This window comes from Platalea leucorodia (genome assembly GCF_965183815.1).
Source record: "Platalea leucorodia genome assembly, chromosome: 9".
Lineage (NCBI taxonomy): Eukaryota > Metazoa > Chordata > Aves > Pelecaniformes > Threskiornithidae > Platalea > Platalea leucorodia.
Window position 1 is genome coordinate 18,784,979 of NC_138831.1, and position 22,882 is coordinate 18,807,860.

Consider the following 22,882-nt stretch of genomic DNA (forward strand, 5'->3'; position numbering starts at 1 on the left):
GATAACTGGTTTCAAGTTTTTAAGAACTGTTTCTTCCATGTTACGCTGTGACAAATTCAAATTGTTAACAATGATTTATAAAGAAGTTACAAGTATGTACTATTTTTCTAAATCAAAGAAAATCTGTAATCTGTAGATTGAACCAGAATAAAAAGTGCTATTCACTTTCTCCACAGACAAACAAACATAAGAAACGTCCAACTGGCCAATGGTCCATCTACCCAAATACACTGCATCTAACTGAGTGAGCACGACAGGCTGTTAGGAGAATGCATTTGATCATGGCCAATCTCTGTAACTCATTCCACTCCTTCTACAGTCATTGCATTAGGGGTGTTAGAGAGCTATTCGCTTTATCTGGCTATTATTTGCTGATTATTCCCTTTATTATTTGCTTTAGACCTGTTGTACATGGACTTGTCGCACCCATTTTTGAACCTTCTGATATAATCTGCCTCCACAAGCCCCTGGGGAAGCCAGGCGGCTCACTACACACTGTATTAAAAAGCCAAACACTTTCACATATTTTAATCTGATTTATTAGTGTCAATGAGTGCCCTCTAACTCCAGTACTGCGAGATTTGTTGAATAGTATTTCTGCATTCACCTTATCTACCCACTTCATGATTTTGCAGACCTTAATTATATCCTGCCTTACATTTCTCCTCTCCAAATTTAAGAGTCATGGTCTTTTTAATCTGTCTTTGTAACACATCTGTTCCATCCCTTTAAAAAAAAGTGCAACCAAAATTGTTAACTCCACTATACCCCACTGTAGTTCTCAGCAACTGTAGTTTCCAGCATTGCTGAGAGGGCACCATGTTTATCTGATACTCTTACCGTATCTCTAGCCTTCCTTACACTTAAGAGAAGTACCTGCTGCAAACAGAATGCATCGCTGATGAGAAAAAAAAACAAAATAGTACTTGTTATGGCTTGATTTGGCCTCGGAAATGCAAGATTCAGCTCAATTCTGAAATTTAACAAAGGGAAGTTCTGAAACTGCGTTGTTCTGTGCAACATTTGCAGTTAAACATGCCCAACTTTGGTTCAGATTTCTCAGCACAGAAAAACCCCATGTGTTCTTCTGCACCTAAATTACAAGGAGCCCATCCCACTTAGAAGAGCCTATTCTCTGGCACGCTTACAATTTGAGGGTAGGTAGAGACGAACAACAAAAAAGCGTGTGCTGATCCAAGAGCTTTATATTTGTAATATTCTTTGGAACAAAGCAACTCAGAAACAAGAAAAATACTCACATAGTTCTCAAGTAAAATAAATAACATCTACACAGAAAAAGCTCAAATTGGAAGTTTTAAATAGTAATAAGTTTCACCATATTGTTTTCCTATAGCATAGACACCCTTACCAGCTGAATCTTCCCACAGCCTCTCAATACAGACTATGTGAGGTTGCAAGTTGGCTTCAGCAGGCTCCACATACACATAATCTCCTACATGGTACATGCTGTTCTTGAAGCTGCAATCCTGGCTGTAGGTCCGATGCAAGCTTGACAGCCCAGCTGATCCAGAAGAATCTTCACTCTTTTCAGCTTCTTATTTCAAGAAGGGAAAAACAGATGTTAGTAATGCCACATTTCCACATTAGCCAAGATTGCCGATATGAATGCCCTCACCCTTTGCTGCGTGCAGAAGTGCCACATGATACCTGATGCGTCTGCCCCTCTGTCACTGCCTTCCAGCGTGAAGGAAGGGTTTAAGCCTGTTTTGTGCTGCTAGCCTTTCTCCTACTGGTGCTGCTGAAGGTTGGGTTTCACTTCTTCGGTTGAATTTTATTGAGCCCTCCCAGTGAGTGAAGAGAAACTCAGTGACAGCACTGAGCTCAGAAGCCTTCAGAAAGGCATGTTTTGCTTTCTTTGGGATTTTTAGGTCTCAAAGGAAGACAGAAAAAGGGCATCACAGCTGTTGTCCCCTTATAATACTGAGCCTGGCCGGAGCAACCAGACTTTACTGCTGCTGACATTAGTGCTATGTGGGAAGATGAACCATGTTAGAAAGACAATTCAAAGACAAAGAGCTAACAGCTCTGCTCCCATCTGTGGAAAGGGGCAATTAGAAAGCTTTATTCATTCCCCTAGACATGCTCCACAATGATTATATGGACAGTTACAGCCAGGAACTGTGAAACACAAAAGACCTTCACAGTAGGTTTCTTGCCCTACAAAATTATGCAAGCCCATTCTTCTTCACACTCACAGTAGCCAAGTAAGAAATGCAAAAATTTTACTTAAATACCATTTCTTTAGCAGTGTTAAAAGCTACATCAGCACATAAAGAAATCAGTATTTGCCAAAAAGGAAACAACTAAAAGGTCAACTGGAACAGTCATTGTTAAGCTTATTATCAGCAGAAAGCTATAGTAAAAAGCTATGGTTTTCTTTTATAATATCCTTGAAATAAGACTACTGGTACTCCAATGTGTTCTGATTAAAGAGTTTACATAAGGTTAGTATCTACCTGCATCTCTTTCTTAAAGCTGTCTGGTATGGCTGATAAGGATCAAAATAAAATAAATCTCTTGTAACTTTAAAATAGAAGACCCTTGGTGGACAACCAGACTATTAAATCCTTTCAGTTCACGAAGCTGCAGCAACAGCAGAGCATGCATTATATGCATAGGTACATTTTTCAATTAATACATTTAAAATTAACGAAAAGAAAGTAGCTACCTCTCTTCTCCTCCTCTCTTTTGAGCTTATCCTCCTCTATTTCTTTGGGCAGCTTTTCCTTCTTTTCCTTTTCTACATCGTTGTGAAGATGCTTGGTGGTATAGCTGAGAGCGGGTGACAGAAGAATCTCTCCATTCTTACAAAGTTCGTCTCGAATTTTAATAAAGAACTGCTGAAGTTCAACCGCATCCTCGTAAATCTCTGAATCAGTCCTATGCAAAAATACATAGAACAGGACAGAAACACAGTTTGTGCAGAGTCAAACAGGATCCTAAACACATACCCATCAATCACCACACTTAGTGATAAAACTAAAGCTTCACTCTACCAATAGATTTCTGTGCTTACTCATAACAAGCAGCAGCAGACACTGGCAAGTCATGCTCCACCTGCTACTCTGCTATCAGTTTGTATTACAGTTTACCTAAAACAGTATTTTTGTACACACCAGTCCTGAAATACCAGAAAAATCAAATGTAGTTGATTGCGACCAAAACTACTTGCCACTGGACCTCTACAACCTGTTAACTTCTGAAACTTAAGTAATAACATTATTATTAACAAAACTGATTTATTTTAATTACCCATACTCATGTTAGTAAATGTTTTAATATCATTTTTTACCTCCTCTACTTCAGAGTCAAGATTTTACCTGCACATCCCCAAGTACTCTCCCTACTTCAAGTAAAACACTGCAAGAAGTTGCAAGTGTTCATAGTTTTTGCACAATATAACCATAACTCATACAACTGTGATTACTCCAAAAGAGTAATCCACTAGTCAAGCAGTGAGTGAACAGCTCCTCCTCTTCATTTTTTCAATTTCAAAGTTAGCACAAACCTGGTTTTCATGAAGTGTGCCTTTGAAAGATTAACACCAAACTTACTTCCTGGCAGAAACCTAACTTTTTCCTTGTTTTTAAACGAAAGCATACATTCCACTAAAGATGTGATAGAGCTTTTGAGATTTAGTTTTCTAAACACCCAGATCAAGGAAAGCAAATACCTTAAAAAAAACTTTAGCCTTTGTCTAATGTTAACATGCAATACTCATGTGATAAGACAAAGGATACCTGAAAAATATGGCTTCGCTCACCTGTTCATTCTCCTTGCCCTCTCCAGTACATCAAACATATTCTCCTGGAACAAGTCCAATCTTCTATAGCGATTATTTTCAACATTTTTTCGGATAATATCAAAAGTCAGAGGAGGTTTATTTGGGAAGTTGGGATCAACAGCAGGAATCTCAGCTAAGGAGTCGCTATAGCATCTGCCCTCATCATCCTGGTGGCTCATAACAGACACAAAAAGGTTATGGATAAGTTCCTGAATTAGCAAAGTGACATTGGGCACATGAGAATCCTCATCTCCTTCTATTTCTCTCCGAGTTTCAAGCAAAACTTTATGCAGGACCAGAGCATCTTTATAAATCAAAGATTCTGGCTCGTTATATGTGCAAGCGTTATTGAACATCATTACAAAGTCCTCTACCATGGAATCAATATCCTGGTATTTATTTGCCATCATATGACTTCTGATCTTTTCCATGTCAACAGGCTTTTTAATGGTTACATAATAGTCAGGAAGTTCAGACCGAGATGGCAGCCTCAAGAAGATGGCGCTCAGTCGCCTGCCTCGTTTATCGGTGTAATTCTTAACCGCTTCATAAACCTCATTCAGTTTCTGTTGCATTGGAGTCATGTATTTCGATTTTTTAGGAGAAATGCCACTTTTTCTACCTAAGCAGACAAAAAGGAAACAAAAAAAGAAAAAAATCATTACAAAACCAGAGCTTGCACACTGCTTTGTCCATCTCCTTTCCATTAGAGAACTGCTTATTGAAGAATGACTTCACTGTATGAGCAGAAGACTCATAACATGGAGCCCATTCCAAGTTGCAGCTTCCTTTATTTTTCATAATTGTATGAATATTTTTTTAATATTATTTTTTGGCAAACACAGAATCATATGTTCCTATGTGGTCCACCTGGTGAAGGTCTCTTCAGATTTAAGCATGGAAAACATCTTTTCCTCCCTAATATTATTAATAGCTCCTCTAAATTCAATTTGGTCTTACTAGCTCTACATTAATTTCTCTCTACAGCCGTTATAAAACCAATCATCACAGGGTTTTTGCTACCACTAAAATTAAGCATTCTAAATATTATGAGATTCCTTTATGACAGGTTTATGCCAAATTAGAGAGGATTATTACAGGTGAAATACAAAATATGGCCTCCCATGGGATTATCAATCAGATTAGCTTTTTGATTAATTCAGGATCTCTGTTACTGTATCGTATAGTCCCTGTCTGTGAATTCTCTACTACCTGTACCTTACCTAAGAGCTGCACATTTCTATTTCAAGAAGGCTGTGTGCAATTGTTTTCTTTAAGCCTTTCTGTGCAATTTTAACCTTCTCAGTTTGTTAAGTTCTGAACACATATTAAGGGGACATAAGATTTGAGTAGTAGCAAGTGTAGTTTTTAAGGGCAACAGGTCTAGGAACAGATATTGTTGGAAATTTCCCTTCTGTGTTTTTCATGGCTTTCAATAATTTTCCAAATAAAGCTCACATTTCTTTTATCATTCTGTGGAAATCCAAGCCATTTGACATGGGAAATTAAGAGCTTTACTCAGTTTGAGAAGCACCTTATTTGTAAGCAATCCCAGCAGCACACATTAAATGTGTTAATGAAATGTTACTGAGCGCATAATGCAGCATCTAACATTTGGATAACACTACATGACTAAACACCAGTCATTCCAATCATTCCTCAGTTTTCTTTCTTCATTCTAAGTTAGCTTTCTTAGAAAACACTATATGCAACAACTAAATTCTATTATATGCACATATAAACACATCATTGTTGTCATGATTTTGAAAATATAATTCTACTTTGCATGTCAGTACGAATTTGCAGATCATGTCTTCTACTCTAAAAGGAAGATCTGTTAATCTGTATTGCAGGGTTTTCGTAAGTGTTGATATGAGACATAGCAATGTACAAGGTTGCCTTACTTAGCTTTAGTTTAGGGGATGCAACATCATCATCTTCAGCTAGGGGTCCCAGTTCTTTTCTTTTTTCTTTAAGGATCTTTTCCAGCATATGGGCATCATTGTATACCTATTAATCAGTAAAGTAATCAAAAACCAAAACTAAACAAGGTTTACTGTATTTAGACTAGCTTAGAACTAGCCCCTAAGAAACATTTAAGTGTTAGTCTGAAAAAACTGAATGCAAAAGCAAGTACTTGATTAAAAAGAAGGGCTTATTTCTCAAATGTACACCTTTAATAGACTTATACACGTAAGCAGAACTGATGAACATCATCTAAATCAGGGAGATATAAATCTTGAATAAATTATCCAATTAAGCTGCATTTCTATTCCAAAGACTACAAAACAGCAAGGTGCAGTGGTCTTATCAACTTCCTCATCAAACCATTCTGCTGAGCAATGAAAGATCTCTTGAACTATTGTGATTCCATCAAGGTACACAGGACTAGAACAGTCCTCCTGGGTCTTCAAATCCAACCCCAGTGAACGCAACCTCATCATAAAGTCCTGTACAGTAGCTTATCGAGTTCCTCATTAGGAATAGCTGGAGGTTTCTTACCACCACTCTGTTCCACAACATCATTGCTTGCTGGCTGAGAAATATCACGATATAGAAACATCCTACAATATATTTGTAAGTGAAAAGCATATTCCTTTCAGATTCCTCCTGCTAGACTAAACAAGTCAGGTCTTCTAGTCTGATCTCCCACTTCCATGAATACAAAGCTGGTTTCTTTCCAACTAAGACATCCCTTCTCAGAGGTTCTGAGCTCCAAATCACATGCTGATGACCGTTCACTGTGCAAATACCTTCAGGTGATTAACTGAGGATGAATAATGAGAATTTAGTAACCAGCTTGTTTTTTTTTAAACGTACTAGGAAACATTCAGCTGACATTCTTTGTAGTGGAAGAACAAGTTTAGCTAACAGGAAATAAGTCTAACCTTTGCAAAGGAAGGTGTTGCATTTCATGTATATACAACTATAGACAAAGAATTTAAAACACTAGCAGAAAAAAAAGTCACATTTCTATTTTAGTTCAATAAACAATTACCATAAATCATGTGAGTAATAGTCAATGCTAAACCATCCTAACATAACTTATATGTCTGCAAAGAAACAGAGAAGTAAGCGTGACTGCAGAATCAAAACACTACCTGGGAGCCTTCCTCATTATAATGCCTTGCATTTCGGAACATGAGCTTCATGTCTTCAATCATGGCTTCTTCCCCTGCATACTTATCATTGCGGATGTTGTGTTCTATCATTTTCAAGTCCATTGGCTCCAAGATAATTTTATAATAGTCCGGATAGTCCTTTTTGGATGGCTTAACCATAAACAGATCACAGAGACGTCTGCCTGTGCCCGGTTCTCGAGCTTCCAGAACTGCATTGTATAAGATCTTCATTCGTTGCTTTCGTATATTCTTTTTACTGTTAGGATAAATAGAAGAACAAAAAGGAAAAGAATAAATGTCAGGGGCTCTTTTCCCCACTTCCAACACTAGTATCGAAATGACATAATCCTCTACCATGAGAAAACAACCACAACCACCTAGACACACATGCAAGAATCAGAATTGGTTTAAGTTGGAAAAGACCTTTATGATCATCAAGTCCACCACTAAACCATGTCCTCAAGCACCATGTCTACATGTCTTTGAAATACCTCCAGGGATGGGGACTCAACCACTTCCCTGGGCAGCCTGTTCCAATGCTTGACAACCCTTTCGGTGAAGAAATTTCCCCTAATGTCCAGTCTAAACCTCCCCCTGCTCAACTTGAGGCCGTTTCCTCTCACTTCCTATCACTTGTTATGAGGGAGAAGAGACCGACCCCCACCTCGCTACAGCCTCCTTTCAGGTAGTTATAGAGAGCAATAAGGTCTCCCCCCTCAGCCTCCTCTTCTCCAGACTAAACAAGCCCAGCTCCCTCAGCCACTCCTCATAAGACTTGTGCTCCAGACCCTTCACCAGCTTCATTGCCCTCCTCTGGACACGCTCCAGCACCTCAGTGTCCTTCTTGTAGTGAGGGGCCCAAAACTGAACACAGTATTCGAGGTGCGGCCTCACCAGTGCCGAGTACAGGGGCACTATCACCTCCCTGGTCCTGCTGGCCACACTATTCCTGATACAAGCCAGGATGCTATTGGCCCTCTTGGCCACCTGAGCACACTGCTGGCTCATGTTCAGCCGGCTGTCAACCAACACCCCCATTTGCAAATAATGACAGCATCATAACCAGCAGTCTGATAAATAAACAGGAAATCAACTTTAAGATATGATGTTTGTCTCATTCACCTTGAGTTTAAGTGTTCTACAGAATAAAACAAATAACTAGTTTTCAAAAGTGCAAAAGTCAAAAGGAGCTCTAAGCACTTTCCAGCCACAGAGGAAACAGATCAGTCAGGACGATGCATCTGAATCCAAGACCTCAAGATCTAGTACAAATAGAGAAAAACCCCTCAGCCAGTATCTTCCTGACTACCTCTGCTGAATATAGAATATCAAAGACTTGAGCTATTTATCTCACAGTAATTCTGTATCTTCTTCAATACCAGATACAAGAAAAATAAGGACATCAAGAATAGTAGAAAGAAGGGTTTCAATTGCTAAATATCTGTCAACCACAGTCAAATGAAGTTACAAGTCCATAAAGCTCACCAAAACTGCAAACCCAGGTAGAAAATGGCCACGTACATGCTATCAACACAAACTTAAGAGTCATCCTATGTGTAGCTATTACAGTTGTCTCAAAAAATCTGACAGCACAACGAAGACACAGCTTATCAGGAAAACAGTTATGCGTGGCTCCCTGTACATATACTACATAATCTATAAGCAAATCAGATAAGGGAGAGGAAAGCTTATGTTAATAATGTATAAGCTCAGCTCAGATACTGTGCCGCTCTTAGAAATGCACTCTCTACAAAGCACTTTTAAACCAGCTTCCAATTACAATCTCTGTAAGACTTATTCAGGTAGTCATAACTCTATATTATCTGTACAGACAACTACCACCTTCATTTGCAGAATGTGCAAAACATCACTGTACAACTTGCTAGAAAACAAACTGCATCACAGATTTTCCATCATCTGGATCTTTTCCTCCTACATTTAAAATATATTTAATCCAGTATAGCCTCATGCCTCAGATATCTTGTGCTCCTTGGTAAGGTCAGCAAAATAACTAATGAAAATTAATGTCACAACGTGTGAGAAACTCCAAAATGTATCTTCTATAGGTTAAAAACTTTTTTCCGCATTAATCTTCACTGCTGGAAACTGTTAGTTAGTGGTTCACACTAGCAGATGAGCACTGCCAGAACAGAGACATGCTTCCAAATTCCACATTCCAACATGTTTTCAAGTTTTAACATTTAGTTCAATGAAAGTAGGTAAAGCAAAACCAAAGCAGAAATAGTAAAAAGCCTGCCAATACTCAAGATTCAGGTCATGCATCTGATACATAAAAGGGGACATTCAAACTAGTTTCTTCTGTGTCACTATTACTTTCGCAATGGGATGGATTTTGCCTGGGTTATTAGTTTCCTTTTTCTGCAACATTTTGGAATTCCTCTCAGTCCTTCACTTCCGCTATCAGCAGCATTTACAATCTTCTTTTACTTCTTATCATGCAGCAAGTGAAACTTATAATAAGTATTGAACTGACAACATCAAAAGCATTTTCAGGTTCTCTTCAGGCATGAAGAAAATCAAATCATTTTGATTTCCCCTACCTATGAACACAACTTTTTCTCTTTTACTGTTCTTAGATGACAAGGCCTGACAGATTTTTTCTTTTAAGTATTTCAGTATTCTCTTGCACAAGGTGATCAAAAGCAATATACAGTTAACAGTTAGACTCGATGATCTTAAGGGTCTTTTCCAACCTTAACGATTCTATGATTCTATGAAAAGGACACTGATGACAGTCTGACTTGCTTAGTTAGGTTAGTAGTTCTCCTAAGATCACAAAACTAGCAATTTTTGCAATTTGTTCCTTCCTGATCTTCATTTGGTACTGTGGTCTGTCTTACTGTTCTGCTACTTTTCTTCTTCCTAGCATCCCTAGACTGTACCACCTCCTAAATCCATGTTAACATTTTCTCTCTGTAGATTTTTTATGAGTGTACATTGTTGCACTTACTTGATTGCTCTTAAGTGAACCTTTGCTGATGCTCTAGTTCATTCCCTTCCTCCCCCCACTACTGCTGTCACTTTGACAAAACAAAGAACTAAAAATACAGGAAGCTGAAGGTCATAAGCAACACCAAAGATGCATGCTGAATTACAGTTTTACACTGAGAGTTGCTACTATTGCAATAATATTATCAGAAGTTGGAACTTATTGCAAATGATACCATGAGGCAGACTAGAGAAACTATCGCTTTTTGGAGTGAAATACATCACTAACATTAATTACACAACAGCTATCACTGCTAAAGAATACTTTCCATAAACCATCGTTATTGCTCACTAAAAGAGTATATTTCAAATCACTGTGAATTTTGTTTGCATTACAGTATCCAGAATAATCAACCTATTATACTCAGTTTATCTATTTGTCAAATACCCTCTTCGTCCCAGCCACTGACAGGTAAGTAACCGAAGAGTGCAAATTCAGAAGGGAGAGAGAAGTAGTCCTCTAACATTAATGATGAAAACTCCTCAAGCAGAGTTCAGGTCACGGAAAATGAAAATATTTATGCCAGGAGACTTCACCAAATAAAAGTATTTCTAGAGTAATACTATAAACTTTCAAAAAATTAATTCAACTATAGTGTTAACTTTAATTATATTCTGAAATTGCTTCCCAAAGTACATAAATAGTCATGTATCAGAGAATTAGTAGAAAAGAAGCAATAATTGCTAACAACCTGTGAAGACAGTCCACACACCAGGCTAAAAAGAATAAAACACAAATAAAAATCCTGAAATCCACTGACAAAATTACCTAATTCAGTGCAACTACAGTGTCTATGCCACTTACTGAACTGATGTTGACAACTGCCAATTAATAGGCCAAAAAAGGAAAAGAAAGTCAGCAAATAGTTTTGAATTACTTAGAACCAACACTTAATGAGAACAACAACAACAAAGAACTACAAATCCTTACACAAATGCTAAAACCCGTGGCTTAATATTCTCTTTAACAAATAAAAGATGTAGCAATGTCATGGTCTGCAGGAACTACAGAAGTGCATACCTTTTCCTTTTTGAACTTCCAGTATCAGATGTAGCAGAAGAAATCATACTGTCCCCATCCTCAATGTCATCTCTCCTAGCAAGCTCCTTCTTCTTTGCCTGAAAAAAGAAGAAATCCCTGAAGCCAAACTCACGGCTGGACATTTCCAGAACAACACTAAACATCAGAACAGATCAGATGCACAAAGAAAGATGCAAATATGGGTTTAGAGACTAAACAACAATCAAAATACTTCCAGTGACTTATTTAATACAAGTTGGCCAACATAAAATAGCAGTATAATTCTTTTTAACTGTTAGAAAAATTTTTGAGGAATCAATTTGAAAACAATGTCATTTCAGACTGCAGAAGCTGGAACACTTCATGAAATTTCAAGTGTTTTAGCATTTGAAGTGTTTTTACCTGCAAACCCTAAAAAAAACCCCACATCATCAATTTTCTCACAACTTAATTGGGTTAAGAGTCATAGTAAGGAATAAAAGTGACCAAAAGAAATCACAGAAGGCAGCAGGTGTACTGAAGAAAAATCATCCTATGATGCTCTTCATTCCCATACTTCCCCTTAAGCAAGAAAATACTACTGCAAATACAGGTCTAGTTACAAATTATTTTGGAAAAATATTCATTAGGGAAATAAATTCACGTGTGAAGTTATATCCTTTTGATTGTTCTACTCCACATACCTGCATAACCTGCTGCATTTTCAGTACTCTTTTATAGATGGCAGAATTGGGAACATTGTAGCGCTTGGCATTTTCAAACATCAAGTTCAGATCAGCCTCCAACTGATCTAAAGTCTCATATTCATGGTTCTTCAGTTTGGTTCTGCAAAAGAGTGGAATATCTGACTGGTACTTCTCAAGTTACACAGGGCAAAACAGTTCTTTAACATCTTCATTTTCACAATAAATCCATATCCAAAGAGCTCTAATTACAGGTACATGTTTTCTTTTCTGATGCTGCAGTAGCATCTTCCAATTGTAACTATATTAGACAAACATCTCCTCTTAAAGAATGATTTTAATAATTCTGAAATCTGCCCTCTTGAAAGCTGTGCAGACTGAGGTCCTGTTTTCATACTCGGATGAGATGTGGCACAGATGAGGCAGAAGCACAACCTGCTGAGACTATGCCAATATACCCCAGCTGTGACCTGCAGGGCCTGGGTATGATGTCAACGCGACAGATTAGTTCCGCACAGCCACAAGCGCTGCCTTCTCTACACAACATCAATTCCACTCATCTTCAGTGAGAAACAAAAGTGCCCAACACCTCTCATACTAATCCCCTCCAATTTCTGCCTTCTCTTAAAACCACCTGGTTGTTGATTGGTGCTACCCGTAGAAGCGTGCTTCATGTGAAAACAGCTAGAGTAGGACTAATGACAAAAAAAAGTCATTTTTCATATGCTAAACAGGCAAAATCAGTGCACTTAGTTTGCCAATAACTTAACGTGTTTTCTCGTATTTCCTTGCACAAGTGGTGAAAGTTTTAGCCAACTTTTTTAAAGCTTCCAACACCTCATTAAACACAACAGAAAATAGTAATCTGCAACAAAAAACCCAAACCCTATCACAACTGCAAAACACAGTCATCCTCCTTCACACCTTCTTCCTGACCTGCTTGCCTGTCACACCCACTGGTTACACACATCTAACCCGCTCACCACCTTTAAACCTCGTCTGGTTTCTACAGCACCTAGCTGAATGTGAACCTGCCTGATGGAGCACAAGCACTACCACAAAAAAAATATAATATCTTTTAGTCCCAAGCCTTACCCGCCAATGTGACCTTTCAGCTGAACCAGCAAACAAAGAGTAACAATGTTGAACCTGTGTTAAATAGGACTCTTCACCAGTCAGCCAAGGACGAGGAAGTCATGGTTGGATTAAATGTGGCACGGAGCTGCAGCTGCTATAAAAACTACTGAGAAGTGCACGTGTCTATAAAGCTGTCACGATGGAAATGCAGTTAGTTGGATGTTTCCTGCAAAATCTATGTTGCCAGGATGGCAGCTGCATGCACCTTACTGAAATGTAGCATAGTTGTTCTTCATTCCTTTCAGATCTGAGGAACTAATATGTCCTGAATGACTACGAGAAAAGCAAAAAATAATTTTGGACAAATATCCTAAATGTAAGATGTGGGGAAAACTACTTGTTGCCATTCTCATTTAAAACGAACCATTTTAGGCTCATGTATCTTTTTTAAGACTTTAAGACATCAGTATCTTGCAAACCTTTATGCATTATTTTTAGACTCTTTTTAATATTTCCAACTGAAGCAACAGATCATCAAAAAGTTTTCCTGCCAGCTTCACTCACTCTGCCATTCCAAAAAAAGGAGAGTTACCATATAATTTTCATTAGATTAGTAAAAAATACAAATAATAATAATACAAACACACACTCACCCCCTCCCCCAAAAGCAAAAGAGTTTGGGTACCAATTAAATTGCCATGAAGAGGAGGCAAAGTCAGCCTCCATTTCTACCTTGTAAAACTCCAGCAACAGTTATTTGCATATGTTAAGGAATATGCGACTGGTATTAAAAAAGTAAAAAACAAAATAAAAAGCCCATTAGATTCAGGATTACTTTCCCTTAAACCACTAGCATATGATGCATATGCTCATAAATACAGAGGATGTAAACACTGAGTCTACTTCATGCTTTTGCCACTGTCTGGTAGCAAACACTACAGGTCACCTTACCTCTTCTCCAGCTAATCTGAATGCTCTCTGGTACAGAAAGCAAAATAGAGTAAAACGTATGTAATTAATTCTTGTAGTCCAACAAAAATATTGACAAGCAATTACGGGACTTCAGCACAAAAACACTTGTTGGCGTTACAAAAGCTAACACATCATTAATAGAATAGTCGAGAAAACATAGAATAGAAAGGCTCAAAAAACTTGCATCAAAAAAGCCAACTAATAAGCTCATATTTATCAAAAACATCAAAAGTGAGTTTTAATTTTTTTAAAACAGAATTATTTGAGAACATTCTAATTTGTCAAGGCACACAGGGTAATTAAGTGTGTAAACAAGCAGTAATTTCCTTGTTTACTGATGTTATTACAAATCTTTACAAAATAGATTCAAACTTTCAAAGGATTAATGGAAAACAAAAATAATGTCTAAAGGCAATTCTGCATCTTAGAAAAAGGTACCCAAGTCAGCTAAACTACTTTAGAGATTAAGAACATAAAAAAATTCAAAAAGCAAGTTCTATGTAGAAATCAATTAAGGAGCAGCACTGGAGAGAAATGCTGACCAACAGACTTTTTTCTCCCCTTGGATGTAGAGAGCATCAGCATAATTTGTTTCCAAGCGACAACTAATACTGACAAATTTGCAGAATTAGGCTCTAACTAAGGATCTAATAAAGTGAAGACTGGCACAACTGCCTTACATTTGAATGTTAAATACTTAAATTAAATACTAAATAATACTAAAACGTCCCAATGCTTTTTACTGATAAAGACAACTGCTAGAGGACAAGGAATCATGCTTCAGAAATCATAGCCACCAAGCTGAGATAAAGTCCTCTCAAGATCTACTCTGCAGTTCATCCTCTTGCAAGTAAGCAAGCGTGCATGCAACATTCCTCCTTTTCAACTTTCAATTTTGCTTAAATATTAGTAACATGTAGTTTATAAACATTCTTGTGCAACTCTGGCATGTTTGCTTTCTTCCAGAGAACTAAAACAAGCTTTGAGAGACTGGACAGCAGGAAGAACAAAAACTGTAAAAGTTTCTAGTCTTCCAATAAATTTAATAAATTAGAATTACAGAATTGCAAGTTCACATTTTGATCGCTGCTGCATGAGGTCTGGGTTAAGCTTTCTGAAAGAGTAACCCAAAAGACTACATCTAAATTGAAGTACCACTTTGGTACTCCACTCCACTATTTGGAGTTGTTCTGTAGCCAACTTAACACTCCAGTAATGTTAACATGGGGGGGGGCGCAGAAAAAGCAATGCCTTGAAAGAATCACTGACGGTCTAGGATTACACTGACTAAATAACTCAACATCAACGACCATCCTCCTGAGATATTAAAGCCAATAGGCAACCCTATATCCTTATCACATGTAAGTTCAGAATCTATGAAGTAACACTGCCAGCATGATACTATAAATCAAATTTACTTATTAGTAACATATCTTGATCCTGCTCAATCAAATTCTTTATGTTTAGGTGCCAGTTTTATCAAACTGCGAAAAGGGGGAATTTGTCACATCCCCGGAAGCAGAACAAATTCAAAGCAAGCTGCAGGCAGAACAAGCAAGGCAATAGTGTTTTCTAGGGAATCTATCCTGCCTGCAACAATTCTCTTTTTACAAAAAGAGAATTCTAAATTGGTTCTGTACAATTTCATGATATGGTAAAAGAAACTGGTGACTCTTCACATCAGCAGATCCCAAGCCACTCGACCCTAACAAATCTGGGATTTGCTTTACCTCTCCTCCCAGAGACAGGGAGGCAGCTCATGCAGACCCCAGAACACCACTATCACATGCTGCATCTAAAAATACACCACTTATTCCGCATAGCCTTGGTATCCCACACTAGCTTCATCTGTGTGTATTTAGGCAGTGACCTACACACATTACAATGCAGCAGTCTAACTGTGAAGCACCAAAGAGCAGAAAAAACATATGAAGTTGCCATTAGTCTCAAATACACCATTCTATGTGCACTGATTCTCTGCTCTCTCATGACCCTGTAGAAACAACATCTTTAAGCTGATGGAGAAGGTGAGGACTCCAGTAGCTTACAAGTGAAGAAAAACAGCTTAATTGTATCTCACACATTTAAATCTTAACCTAGAGCCAGAAGACAAAAGGAACCACTGTCTTAAAAAGGAAGGATGAGCAATCATCCAAACTACCTTACCAGGAAATAAAATCTTGCTTCTATCAGCATTTATTTATCCACAACCAAGTAAGCAAGGTGCAGCCCATCTGATTTTAAGCAAACCACCTACGTTCACAGTTGAACTCATGAAAGGTCTGACAACAAAAGTAAAAATCAAGACTTAGACCGTATGGTTTGGAAAGAGAGACAACTTCCAACCACACATATGAAGAATGAAAATTGCACAGGCATAAAAGTAATCCTGGTCTAGTCTGCAAATAACCTCCTACCTCTTCAATGCACTTGCTGTCAGCAAACAACAGGATGATTAATTAAGAAGGTTATTCACAGAAGTACTTTGAACAGATTTAATTATACTCAAACTCAGCAGAACTCAAGTATTGTGCCTTTTCTGCATTTACAGTATGAACTGCAGTTTCACAATAAATTAAAAAAAAAAAAACAAAACTCACCAATCTTGCAAGGAAAGAATTTTATAAACATGAATTTATTTGGCAAAGCAAGGCTAAAACTAACCAAATCCATGGCTCTATTCAACAGCAAGTCACTGTCGACATACTACAAATTAACCTTTATACACCAGAAACCAAGTGAAATTTCTATGAAATGATTGATGGTGATATAATTGTACCTCAAAGCATGAGTAAAACTTGGAAGAATACCCTTTTAAACATAATGACCTTTGCAAAATGAGGAAAAAAATAGTTTAAAAGTTAGGTTACAGTTTCATAAGGCCACTAAGCCCAAAACAACACTGGCATGACATTTAATTTGGTCAAAATCAGAGCAGTAATTAAAAAAACATATAGTAAGCTGGCACTCAACTCCCTAAAAGGTCTACTGGAAACTCATCAGCCCTTCCAGGTGCAATATCTGAAAGAACTGAAGAACAACGAGATACTGTCTCCATATAATCAAAAGATCTACCTTATTAGTCACACACTATGCCTAAAAAATTCAAAGAAAAAAAATATTCAAACACATGGCTAAAAACAGTCATCATCTAACTTCTTTTCTCTTGTTCTGAAATTGAGAAGTCCAGAGGCTAGTCCAGCCTCTTTGGGGGAAAAACTCTGTAACAAAGCACACATGCGATAAAGGCATTTGACAAATGCCCTAGTGAGGAATGAAATAATCTTTTTCTAAAGTACATCCAGAACCTTGTTTACTTGAATCTGTGATTTTATAAAGGCCATACACACGATATGCACTGAAAGTACTTGCTAAGGTAGGAAAATTGGTTATACCTACAGAAGATTTTAAAACTGTACAACATTCAACAAATATTAAATTATATTAAGTGAAAAAAGGAATGGAAGAACTGCTAAATCTCAGAGAAAGTGAAAATTTACAAGGTATTCCAAATATTACAGAGACATAATTTTCTCTGCAAAGAATGTTTTCCCAATTGGCTCATTCATAAATTAAGCAAACTGTAACACAATGACAAACTATTTTTTCAAAGTCAATGTAATAATAAAATATTAATGTAAATTTGTTTTTAATTAAGAACGTAATTTGTATTGGGCTTAAGATGTTATTTAAAAAAAAAAAAAAAGTTCTCTATAAACTATTCAGGCTTTAACCCAGACAGCAGCCTCCATTATTTCAACATAAGTTCCACTCCTTTATTTGCTTTATTACTAGAAGTGGTTAAATTATAAGGCAAAATATGCTTGACCAGATCATATTTACTATAAGTTCAACCCAAATAATTAATAATTAATCCAAAGGCAACAAGAGCCACCACAAATTCCACAGTTTCAGGAGGACCTCAACAGATCCCAGTGCAGTGAAATGTAACATTTAGATTCCTGTGTTGCAGACAATTTTTCAACAGGATGTACGTTCATAAGAAAAATGCATTTCAAATCCCCAAATAGTGGACATCACACAAAACCAACCATGTTTTACGCTAGATCCACACACTTTTTTAAACCTCCACTACAACCCCAGCTTCCTGGAGCGCAAGGCACTGGGGCGTGCCAATGAAGATACCGATTTCAGTGCCTGTGCACTCACATCAGCCTCACGTGTGTATTAGGAGAGAACTGCTTGCAGAGAATTCCCTGGAGCCCTTCCCTCCTCTGGTGTAGAGAAGCCTGACCCACTTGCCTCAGGGATCACACTTACTAATGCTGTAAAATTAATAAGGAACACAGTTCTTGTAAGCATGCCAGGATCCAGCACTTATGTACCAGGTAACTGAACACATTCTGCTGCATTATTGCCCAACTGTTTCTCCAGTCAATTATAATTACAGAATGACTTTTCACCAGCAATGTTAAGTTTGCAAAATAACCTCCATACCATGCACTTTTACCACACCTGAAAGTCACAGCCTTCAGTGTCATGTCTGTCTTTTTAAATAGGATACTCTTGTTCTACAGCTCTGAGTTTTGTCCTGTCTCATCACTGTGTATATGAACACCTGGTGGGAGGGAATGAAGAGGGAGCCAGACTCATCTCAGCCGTGCCTACTGACAGGGCAAGAGGCAATGGAACCAAATTGAAACACATGGAACTTCATCTGAACACAAGAAAAACTTTTTTTTTTTTTTCTTCCTACTGTGAGGATGGTCAAACACTGGCACTGGTTGCCCAGGGAAGTTGTGGAGTCTCCATCTGTGGAGATGTTCAAAACCTAACTGGATATAGTCCTGGGCAACTGGCTCTGGGTGACTCTGCTTGAGCCAGAGGTTCGACTGGATGGTCTCCCTTCCAACCTCAGCTATTCCATGATTCTGTAAAGAGCAAGTCAGGAGGAAACTAGCAGAAAACTAAAGCCATCAGCAGGACTACCTCCCACATCCAGGAACAGCTTGGGATCAGCACTCAGCTCTAATGACTGAGGTTCATAATGCTCATAAAACGATTGAGAGGCTGAGATAGGTGTAATATACATCTCATTAAAACAAAACATATCCATACTCTCCCTCTAGACATCATATATGATTTTGTAAGGATTCTCCTGCATTTAATACGCACAGACTCCTGAAATATATGACTAGCTGTAAAATTTGCAATGTCCACACATTTCACAGTTCACTCTGGCAGGATACCCCAGGTAACCAGATGCCAAAGCAAAACAGATGAGACAGGAATGCCAGGCTTTACTCCGACACCTTCAAACTTTTCACTAGGACAATTAACTTTTCTGTCCCCATCTGTGAACAGAAGATATCCTCTTTGTAGGTACATCTCAAAAAAAAACCCAAAACCCAAAACCAAAAAACCCCACCACCATCAAAAAAACCCAAACCAACCCAAAACCCACAAAAAAACTCCACCTCTAATGAGTGGCAGTTTTGAATACCTAAAGACATATTTGCAATATCAGTAAAACCATACTAGCTTCAGTCTTCCCTAAAGCACATCAATTAAGTGCACATATGCATGACTTCAAGGCTTTTTAGGTATAGTAAGAAGCAAAGATTATGTGGTAATTTAAAGAAGAGTTTAATTTCAGAATTTGCTAGAAGAAGTTGGACTATTATAAATACTGTACTTTAACTTGTGAGCTACAAATACTATTTCTAAAAAGACTCTCTGTCCCTTTTTATTTTCTAAGCTCCCAGGCAATAAGATAAGTCATTTTTTTCTACAGCTCTTCATACACTTGTGCGCCATTTCTGTACTGCTCACATAGCCAGATGCAACCTGCCTATGCTGTAAGGAAAGCAGAAACACAGCTGCCTCCCTACGGCAAATTATTTGTCCTATAACTGATATCAAGTATATTTTCAATGGAAAGTCTCTCCCAGTTAAATCTGTTTATACATAATTTGAGCCGATACTCTTTGGTACATTCAGACAAAAAGCTTCCTGACAACTGTCAATGATTTTTCTCAATTTCACCTTCCCCCCCCTACGAGTACATTTGTGCTTTGTTCAAGACAAGACACTTTCTTTGCCAAGCCAACAGCTGTACTAAGACATAAGAAAAAATGCTTTAAAGACACTGATGGGTAGATAACCAGTATGGCAGCTCCATACTTGGTCCCCAGCACATGCAAAACACCCTCTGACAGGTTAAAAAAAAAAAAAAAAAAAAAAAGAAGCTCTGTTACTTTCTGATTTAACAAAGACACTGCTTACCCAACAATTATACCAAGTCTAGAAGATCATATTATTGTATAACTAAAATTTACAGACCTATGTATTAGAGTGGATTACAAACACATGAACAGTGTTAGGGTCCAGTCCTCACTCACTAAAGCTGTAGGACCAGCACTCCTGCAGTGTAGCTCAGGCAGGGACTGGAGCCCCAGGAGCCACTCGGCAGGAGACCAGGACCACCTAAGGCTGGTCAGTACCATTAAGGTCTATTAATGCACTCAGGACTCTGACATATATCCATCATATGAACCTATCTTGCAACGCTAAAGAAAGATATTGCTCACTTGTTTTTACTCAGGTTTTTAATCCAAGAACTGCACTCTGGCAACTGATGAACCTTTCATGGCTCACAGATTTATAAATTGTGTACTGCTTTGGTACTTCAGTCCAGGCTAGCTACATCATGAATGAAAATAATTATTCTCCACAGTTATACTGTGACCTAGACAAAAGGAATGTAATTGCAACTATCTTTCTACAACTCACATTGCTGAAGATTATTAATTTAAAAAACATGGCAGGAAGAGGTAACCAAGCCATGAGGGTCAAAGAAAGAGAATAATGGGGGGTTCTGCAAAGGCTTTCATCTCTGCTGCCCACCTAGCGTTCAGAATTATTGATATGGCAACCTTTCAGGCACATTACAAATGAAACTCCATGGAAAATAAACCCAGCAGCAGCCATCTATAAAAGATGATCAAAAGACTGAGGCAAACTGACTTGAAACAAGCAGCAACCAAATATAGAGAAACGATGGTATACACTGCACTAGGTATCAACAACTTGACCACAAGATAGGATTCTCGAAATAAAAGAAACCCTTCAATAGTTTCCCACCAGACGTAGTTTGCATTCTGTTTTCTTACCTGATCTGCTGCAATGAAATAGGTGCTTTAATTTGCTGATAATAATCAGGATACTTTTTCTTGGAGGGCAAGTGGAAAAAGGGTTCAGATATGAGCTGGCCCTGATTATTTCGGCAACTTCTAACTGTGTCATAAAGCTGATAAAGAGGATTAGAAGTGTCCATGAAGGAGGTAATGCTCTCTGCTTCCGATTCTCCTTCTTCATAACGAGCAGCAGCTGCACAGAGAAAAAGGAAAAAAGGGAAACTCAGCACAACTCCTCCGAGCGGGTTTTCTAGTTGACTTTTCAAATGGATAAAGATTTAAACCAGAAGAAAAAACAGTCCCTCAATCGAAGGTGTTCAGCCACTCTCTGGCAGTCAGATTCATACCTCAGAAAAGGACATCACAAATATATCTTATGAGCCTCAAGCTGACAAAGAAAAAAAAAATTGTATCTGGGTATGGCAATCTCTCTTATCAGATGAGACTTCAGTTCTGTCACTGGTAATACACCCTTGCCACCTACAAGTGCTGAGAAGTGTTCATATATGAGACAACAGGACTATTCAACCACACACTACCTATAAAACAGCTACGTCCTTATTTACCCATCAAACTATGAATACTAGTATGTGTGCCAAATACATTTGTATATTGAACTACTGCCATTCTGCTATCTGACAAGAGCTCACTACAAGAATAAAAATTGACAAACCATGTCTGGAATTTTCAAAGGTGCCCAGCCAGTTAAGCAAAATGGCCAAATTAAAAATTAATTTTTGCATATATATCAAAAAAGTTACTTCAAAACTTCTACAGTCCTTTAGACCATATTAATGACAGCTCAATTAAAAAAATCATTAAGTTTAGCAGAAAAAACTGACACTACAGCCTGACGGTGCACCTCTCGTATATGCGACAAAGTGAAGGAAGCATAAATATTTCAGAATTCTTATACAATTAGCATAAACATTTCATAATAAAGTATTTACAAATTTTATAGCAAACCTTTCCAGTTATCTACATGAAACATATATTGTGCTTCAGGATTAGGATGAATGAAAGAAATGCTATGAAGAACTAACATTTACTGCAGATAAAATCAGGAGAAACATTACATGAGCAACAAAAACACAAAAGGAATGTTTACATGGCACCAGGCCTGCTGGAGACAGATGGGGTTCACCTGTCACAAAGGGGGGAAAAGGATTCTGGCTCAGGAGTTAGCAGGCCTCGTTGAGAGAGCTTTAAACTAGATTCGAAGGGGGGAGGGGATAAAACCAGGTTTCCTAGGGATGAGCCTAGGGGTGGCATGCCTGTATTGCAGAAGAGATCAATAGCCCAACTGAAGTGCACTTACACCAATGCACACAACATAGGCAATAAACAGGAGGAGCTGGAAGCCATTGTGCGGCAGGAAAACGATGATGTGGTTGCCATCACAGAAACATGGTGGGATGACTCACACAACTGGAGTGCTGCAATGGACGGCTACAAGCTCTTTAGAAGGGACAGGCAAGGAAGGAGAGGTAGTGGGGTAGCCTTGTACGTTAGAGAGGGTTTTGATTGTCTAGAGCTCAATGAAGGTAATGATAAGGTTGAGTGCTTATGGGTAAAGATCAGAGGGAAAGCTAATAAGGCAGATATCCTGGTGGGAGTCTGTTACAGAGCACCCAACCAAGATGAGGAAACAGATGAAGCATTCTACAAGCAACTGGCTGAAGTCTCACAATCTCTAGCCCTTGTTCTCGTGGGAGACTTCAACTTACCAGATCTCTGCTGGAAATACAACACAGCAGAGAGAAAGCAGTCTTGGAGGTTCCCGGAGTGTGTGGGAGATAACTTTCTGACGCAGCTGGTAAGCGAGCCAACCAGGGGGGGTGCCCCGCTGGACCTGCTGCTTACAAACAGAGAGAGCCTGGTGGGCGATGTGGTGGTCGGAGGCAGTCTTGGGCTCAGCGACCATGAAATGATAGTTTTCAATTCTTGGAGAAGTAAGGAAGGGGGTCAGCAAAACCGCTACCCTGACCTATAGAAGGGCAGACTTTGGATTGTTTAGGAGTCTGGTTAACAGAGTC

The 22,882-nt window shown here is 38.3% G+C and overlaps 1 protein-coding gene across 13 annotated transcripts in view; it reads right to left on the minus strand.

Annotated features, from left to right (window-relative positions):
• PBRM1 (polybromo 1) overlaps positions 1-22,882 on the minus strand; it is a 68,733-nt gene that overhangs the window by 23,422 nt on the left and 22,429 nt on the right. For all 13 annotated transcript variants that reach the window (XM_082322478.1, XM_082322473.1, XM_082322472.1 and 10 more), the window contains 8 exons: positions 20,823-21,039; positions 11,641-11,782; positions 10,958-11,055; positions 6,907-7,183; positions 5,710-5,815; positions 3,785-4,427; positions 2,690-2,901; positions 1,370-1,555 (listed from right to left, as the gene is read on the minus strand). In XM_082322478.1, coding sequence (XP_082178604.1) covers positions 1,370-1,555; positions 2,690-2,901; positions 3,785-4,427; positions 5,710-5,815; positions 6,907-7,183; positions 10,958-11,055; positions 11,641-11,782; positions 20,823-21,039 — 1,881 coding nt within the window. The remainder of the gene's footprint in view (positions 1-1,369; positions 1,556-2,689; positions 2,902-3,784; positions 4,428-5,709; positions 5,816-6,906; positions 7,184-10,957; positions 11,056-11,640; positions 11,783-20,822; positions 21,040-22,882) is intronic.